Raw genomic sequence first — 7347 nt, 5'->3', positions numbered from 1 at the left:
GAAAACCCAAAATCAAAATTGATGATATCCATGAAGATAATGAATAAGAGGTTTTGGTTAGAAAATAGTCTTTTCTGGTTCAAAAGTGTTTTGGATAGATACCTGAGACTACTTTAAAATTCAATCATCCAATTCTAATAAATTGATGTAGACACCATTCATCAGGACATCACCAAGTTTGGACTGGGAATTGAAGGCTCCCTCCTAATCGTCTTGTTCCTATCTATAATCAAAAGAATTCACCAAGCATTTTCAAATCTGAATAAGATAAAGAATGATACTAGTGAAGAGAGAAGGACGAAGAGTCATGAACGAGAAGATGGAAATACGGAACTGAGTTTTTTCCTTCTTTGTTTTTTAGTTTGTAGAAGGTAAACTGGGAAATAAATTTATACAAAAATATAGGGAGGTCTACGTACCAAAACTGGAGGTATGAATAGAACCACTCATTGTAAAAACTACCTAGAGAAAAATCAGTAAAAAGTACATCGTCTTCTTCCTCTGAGATTTCCGAGGCTCTAGGCGGTTGTTTGCTTAACTGATTGTTTCGTAGTCTCGGACCATCTAGGCTAGATAGATCATCAGACTAGCACAAACTCTAACAATTCGAGATTAAAGTTAAAGGCTTTCTTAATTAGAGAAAGAACCGAAGAGGCATGGAATTGGAGGAAGAGATATTTAATTACCTGGACGGCTCGACAAGTTTCGAGAGAGATTCGGCACTATGGCGCAAGGGAAGAATGCTTGATTGCTTGTTAACGATAGAAGAACAAAAGTACAGCAATGAAATAAATTCCAGATAATTCTTTTTTACATATAAATAAAAAATAGGTATAATATTTTTGGGGGTCCATGAAACCGGGGGCCCTAGGCCTGAGCCTATTGGGCCTATGCCCAGGGCCGGCTCTAGAACCACATATTAGAACCACTAAAAGATGGTCCAAAACTACATAACCCAAGCAAGTGATAGAGTTTTTTTGGTCATAAAAGCAAGTGATAGAGTTATGCTATCGGTACTTGCCAATTCTAGGGTATTATCGGGGGCATCACCAGTTACTAACCCCAACTCCATTTGATGGGAAGATTGTTCGGTATCATGAAATTTGGAAATTTTGGACCTTGTGACTTGAAGTTCGAGCATGGAAATAAAAACCTCGCCGCCCACAAACATAAGAATGGCCATCATCATAAGCTGAGTGTTTGAAAAGACCTCCATTTGGACATGCTTGAGACCGTCGCGGCGGAGACAGAAATGAAAAAACAAATCAAAGTCCTTGGGCCTGCTAGTTCTTGGGTTTGTGACCCTCGGAGCAACATAACCCAGCAGAGATATAACTACATGATAAAGAAGGTGGGTATAGAGTTTTGCATGAAATAATGTTTACATAATTGCCAGAAACAATGGAGTTCTTCCATGAATATTTCGAGAAGCTAAACACTCTATGTAAACATTATTCGGTTGACCAAATAAAACATTATTCGGTTGACTAAATAGATCGAAATCATAATCATGACGGAATTTTCCTAATTTTGAACTAAAAGCCTAAAATTATGTACTTGACACATCTAACGAATAATTTCTCAAGTGTACGATCCAATAACGCACTTGCCCTTCGAAGCTTCTAGTGAACAAAAATAAGGTTATTAAGCATTAATCGGTTGACCGAGTGGATCAAAGTCATAATTATGACAAAATTTACTAAATTTTGAACGCGAAGCCTAAAATAATGTACTTGTCACATCTAATTGTCGGTCTCTCAAGAGTATGATCTAATGACACCCTTGCCTTTGAAACTTGAAGTGAACAAAAATATGGTTATTAAGCATTAATCGATTGACCGAGTCTATCAATGTCATAACTATGATGGGGAATTATTTGAATTTTGAATATGAAGTCTAAAATAATGTACTTGGCTCATCTAATGGGAGATGACTCAAGTGTAAGATCTGATGACGTATTTGCCCTTTGAAGTTTATAGTGAACAAAAATAGGGTTATTAAGCCTTAATCAGTTGACCGAGCGGATCGATATGTATAAGACAAATTAAGTTTTAGTAGAAATTAAGGACACACACTTTCATTTTTTTTTTTCCTTATTTTTAAAGAATTAAGGACACGCACTTCTTACTGTTGATCATATACGTAAAGGATGAAATTAGGTTAACGTTGGTGACTTGGTTCGGCACTCCATTTTCGTCTACTTCAGAATGTAGTGTAAGTGGTAAAATATGTTTAAAAATGAGGTTCTCAAATCGCCGCGCGCTGTTAATAAACATCATATTATTGTTTAGATCTTACACGCATGCATTGACTTTGAAAATCGATAGTGCTAGTGACAGGTGACTGAAGCTGCACTTGTACATTAAACACAACTAACATAGCGAGTTACAGATAAGAGATACTTTGAATGCTCAGATAGCTTCCATGCTTTACCCTGCTTCATACTGAATTTCTTTAGCCTTCCAAAGAACATGACAAGAATGAGGATGAACTTTCCTTCAGTACTAAATCTTCCAACCAAACCGTACCATTTGTCTATACAATCACCCTCCGCCTTCAGTCGACGTTTACAACTGTAGCCAGTTGTAAACCCAACATTTCCATATGCACTGCAAATTACGCACAAGTTCCAGGTTTTTTTAATTTCAGGTGGTCAACCTTAGGTAAACTCTTATTTTTACTATGGTAATTGAATGTTAATAAGCAATCAAAAGATTCAAAACCTTATAAGAGAAGAGAGTTGCTGAATGGAATAATTTAAAAGGCATGCAATTATGTGTGTTCGCACCTTATTACTTCTACGACAACATTCAACACATTGAAGTTGAGGGGGTCTTCCATCATCTTTTGTCTCTCTGTGATGCAAACGAATATGACAAAGATGGTTAAATAAGTCAGCTGTGAGAATATTAGAGACTCCAGCAAAGTCTTTCTCGGATTTCGAATTTCTTCTTTTCCTGAAGCATCACCTTCTTGACAACCACCAATTGCTGGATCAAATGTAGTATACGGTGGAAGATACCTGAATTTAAGTACATCAATCTAGTATCAGTCGATTCTCTCAGATGAGCTACACAATGCTTCAGGGTAGTGACCGATTTAGCTAGCGTTTAAGAAATAATATCATAACTTATTGTCTTACGGACTATATATATGATATTTGAACTTATATAAAAATATTCCTTAATGAAATGGTCACATATATATATATATATATATATATATATATATATATATATATATATATACAGTCCGGCTACACTAAGGATGTCCTTAGTTTTTCTTAGGTACGAATTTCCGGTTTTCACCCACTTTTCGATCAAATTTTCACATCTTAACCGTTCAGTTTTTAGGTCCTAATGTACAGATCACCTCTGCAAAATTTCAGCCAAATTGGTGATCATTAAGGCATCCAAAACTGCAAATTAAAACAATGTAAACGAACGGTTCCGGTTCGACAGATTCGGTTCGTTCGTGTAAATTGCAGTTTTGGACGCCTTAACGATCACCAAATTGGCTGAAATTTTGCAGAGGTGATCCATACATTAGGACCTAAAAATTGAACGGTTAAGATGTGAAAATGTGATCAGAAAGTGGGTGAAAACAGTAAATCCGTTCCATAAGAAAAACTAAGGACATCCTTACCTGAGAAAAATCCTATATATATATATATATAGATTCTATCTAGAGCGATGCCTCGCTCTGAAATTTCTGCGTGAGGTTAGGGTTTAGGATCACTTTTCGGTCTCATATTCAAATCTCGACCGTTTAGTTTTTAGGTATTAATGTATAGATCATCTCTGCAAAATTTCAGCCAAATTGATAATCTATAAAGTACCAAATTAGATCAATAAGGAATATATATATATATATATACACAAATCCAATCCAGAGCGGAGCTCCGCTTTGAAATTAACTTGTGAAGTTCGAGTTTTGGGTCACTTTTCGGTCGCATATCTACATCTCGACCGTTCAGTTTTTAGGTACTAGTGTATATATCATCTCTGCAAATTTTCAGCCAAATTGATGATCGTTAAGGTATCTAACTCGCTTAAACCAATGGACGGACTGAATCTGTCAACCTGAACCGTACTAGCTTTAAAGCAGTTATCTATGCCTTAACGATCATCATTTTGGCTGAAAATTTGCAGAGACTATCTATACACTAGTACCTAAAAACTGAACGGTTGAGATGTGGATATGCGACCGAAAAGTGACCCAAACCTCGAACTTCACACGTTAATTTTCAAAGCGGAGCTCCGCTCTGGATTGGATATATATATATATATATGACCATTTCATTAAGGAATATTTTTTTTTGTGGCTAATTTAAGAAATTCTTTATGAGACCTACTTTTCGATCACATATCGGCATCTCGACTGTTCAGTTCTTAGAACTCCATGAACATATCACCTTTGCAAATTTTCAACCAAATTGAAAACCGTTAAGGTACTGAACTAGATTAAATTAATAAACAAACTAATTTTGTCAAACATGAACTTTTCAGGTTTATAATTATAAATCACATTTATGAATGCCTTAACAATTATCAATTTGGATGAAAACTTGCATAATTGATTTACTCATATAGACCTGAAAACTGAACGATCGAGATGGTAATATGTGATCAAAAAGTGGGTCTCACATAGGATCAAAATCTCTTAACAGAAGAGCCCTGTATGTGTGTGTGCGCGCGTAAGGCCCTTAGTAAAATGGCCAAAATATTCGCCATGTTCTCCACACTATATATATACACTGGTGAGGCTTTCCTTTTTTTTTTTTTTTTTTTTTAATGCCATTTTAAGGGATCTTTTGTGAGACTCATACTTTCCATCACATATCGACATCTCGACCGTTCGGGTTTTAGGTCCATATGAGTAGAACACTTCTATAAATTTTCAGCTAAATTGATGATCGTTAAGGTACCAAATTAGATCAAATCAATGGACAAATCGAATATGTCCAACCTAAATCGTTCATGTTTAGAAACGTATATCAAGATTTTGGATGCCTAAATGATTATTAATTTAATTGAAAATTTGCATAAGTGATTTACACATTGAAACCTAAAAACTGAACAGTTGAGATGTCGAAATATGATCGAAAAGTGGGTCTCACAAATGATGCATTAGAATGACAAAAAAAGAAGAAAAGGAATCTATTAGTAGAATGGCCCTAAACCCTAACCTCGCTCTGAAATTTCAAAGCGAGGCCTCACTCTGGATAGGATTTGATGATAATAATAATAATATATATATATATATATATATATATATATATATATATATATATTATTATTATTATTATCATCAAATCCTATCCAGAGTGAGGCCTCACTCTGAAATTAACGTGTGAGGTTGGAGTTTAGGGTCACTTTTCGGTCTCATATCCACATCTCGACCGTTCAGTTTCTAGGTACTAACGTATAGATCATCTCTGCAAAATTTCAGCCAAATTAATGACCGTTAAGGCATTGATAACTGCCTTAAAGCTAGTACGGTTCATGGAGGACAGATTCAGTTCGTCCGTTGGTTTAAGTGAGATAGATACCTTAAAGATCATCAATTTGGCTGAAACTTTGCAGAGATGATCTATACATTAGTATCTAAAAACTGAACGGTCCAGATGTGGATATGAGACCGAAAAGTGACCATAAACTCCAACCTCACACGTTAATTTCAGAGTGAGGCCTCCCTCTGAATAGAATATATATATATATATATATATATATATATATATATATATATATATATATATATATATATATATATATTGTGGAGAAAATAAAGTTGGTGTATATTTAAACAACCGAAAGAGTAACTCACATCATCAAAACAAATAGCACCAAGATTGCAGGAGAGATGATGGAGAGATCAACAACCGATTCACCAGCATGCCTGGAATTCACCGTTTGAAACAATGACGCCACAAATTTCTGATAGCCACTCAGACCATCCATGGCTTCAGATTTCCACTCCATGGCACAAAATAGTATCAGCTGAACTGCTATGAACCCCAAGACAGTGGCAAGTAGAAGAAGAGAATGAAGACCAGATAGCACATGACTGTAACCCAATTCTTTATGATTCTTCAATATGTAACTGAACTCCACCCTCCTTGTGATTTTCTCCAAACCCCAAATCACAAATCGAAGGATCACGGGATATAAGGTGTTTCCAAGAAGGATTTGGGGAATTAAAAGAAGTAAAAGCCCAGAATTGTTCTTGAAAATGATCATATTCTCGTTTGTGGGGACAAAACCACAGTTTGCAAAGGTGGAAACCGTGGTGAAAACTGCAAAGGTTTGGATTTCAATGCCTTTGTTTTTGAGTACTTGTCTTGCACTTGGAACAAGGATAATGTACAATGAAACTAAACTGGAACCACCTATATGAACCACTAGAAGATAACCTAAAACCACATAGGCCAGACACCTAATAGACTTGTACTTGATATCCTTGTCAAAGGTTTTTAAACCATTATGAATGTTAGGTTTCTGCTCACTCTCTAACTGTGAAAGGGTAACCAAACCTAACTCTATTCGATCGAAGGAGGCCTTATTAGAAGAGTTGAGTTCTACATCAACTTTGTTATCATGAAATTCTATTCGATCGAAGGAGGCCTTATTAGAAGAGCTGAGTTCTACATCAACTTTGTTATCATGAAATTTGGCAATCTTGGACTCTGCAATTTGAAGTCCAAGCAAGGAAGTGAAAACCTCTCCACCCGCTAGCATCAAAATGGTCATAATGATGAGTTGGGTGTTTGAAAAGACCTCCATTTCTACAGTTGACATGCTTGCTACTGTTGTGGAAGACACAGATGTGAAGAACAAATCAAAATCCTTGGGCCTAAAGGAAGTTCTAGTTCTTGGTTTTGTGACCCTCAAAGCCAAATAACCCAGGACAGAGACCATTAAAACGTAAATAAGTTCGATAATGAAAGGATTTAAAAGGAAGAGTAGGAAGCGAAAGAGTGAACGAATTAGACCTTTACAAGAAGATTGGCGGATGCAAGGGAGTTTGTGATTGCATGAAATGCCCTCTAATTTCCTACGACAAGGAACAAAAACGTTGTTCATCTTTCTGATATGAGAGAATGGCCTGGCCATATTCCAAGTGGTGTGGGGTTTATATAGTGGAGCTCCAAGTCTTTTTCAGAATCGAATTTGCTCACCACCAAGTATTGGTGGTGGCGTGGTATGACACTATGACCATTACGGACATGGGTAAAATAAGTTAAGGGGTTAAGCCCGTTTGCCCAAAAACTCATGGTATTTTGCCCATTTGGTCCATCATCTATGTATTTTACCCAAGTACACAACTTTTTAGGAGAAAAGACTCATA

General features: G+C 36.1%; 1 protein-coding gene across 1 annotated transcript; it reads right to left on the bottom strand.

Moving 5' to 3' along the window:
• Positions 1–2239: 2239 nt before the first annotated feature.
• LOC133709706 (sodium transporter HKT1-like) lies at positions 2240–7123 on the bottom strand. Its single transcript, XM_062135537.1, has 3 exons — positions 5827–7123; positions 2789–3022; positions 2240–2609 (listed from the first exon to the last, which is right to left on the bottom strand). Exons 1-3 carry the CDS (start codon positions 7110–7112, stop codon positions 2363–2365), a joined length of 1767 nt encoding a protein of 588 aa, XP_061991521.1. The 5' UTR covers positions 7113–7123; the 3' UTR covers positions 2240–2362.
• Between the last annotated feature and the right edge of the window lie 224 nt (positions 7124–7347).

This window comes from Rosa rugosa, chromosome 5, assembly GCF_958449725.1.
Source record: "Rosa rugosa chromosome 5, drRosRugo1.1, whole genome shotgun sequence".
Taxonomy (NCBI): domain Eukaryota; kingdom Viridiplantae; phylum Streptophyta; class Magnoliopsida; order Rosales; family Rosaceae; genus Rosa; species Rosa rugosa.
Note: the sequence above shows the minus strand (reverse complement) of the source record. Positions and strands in the feature narration are given on the sequence as shown.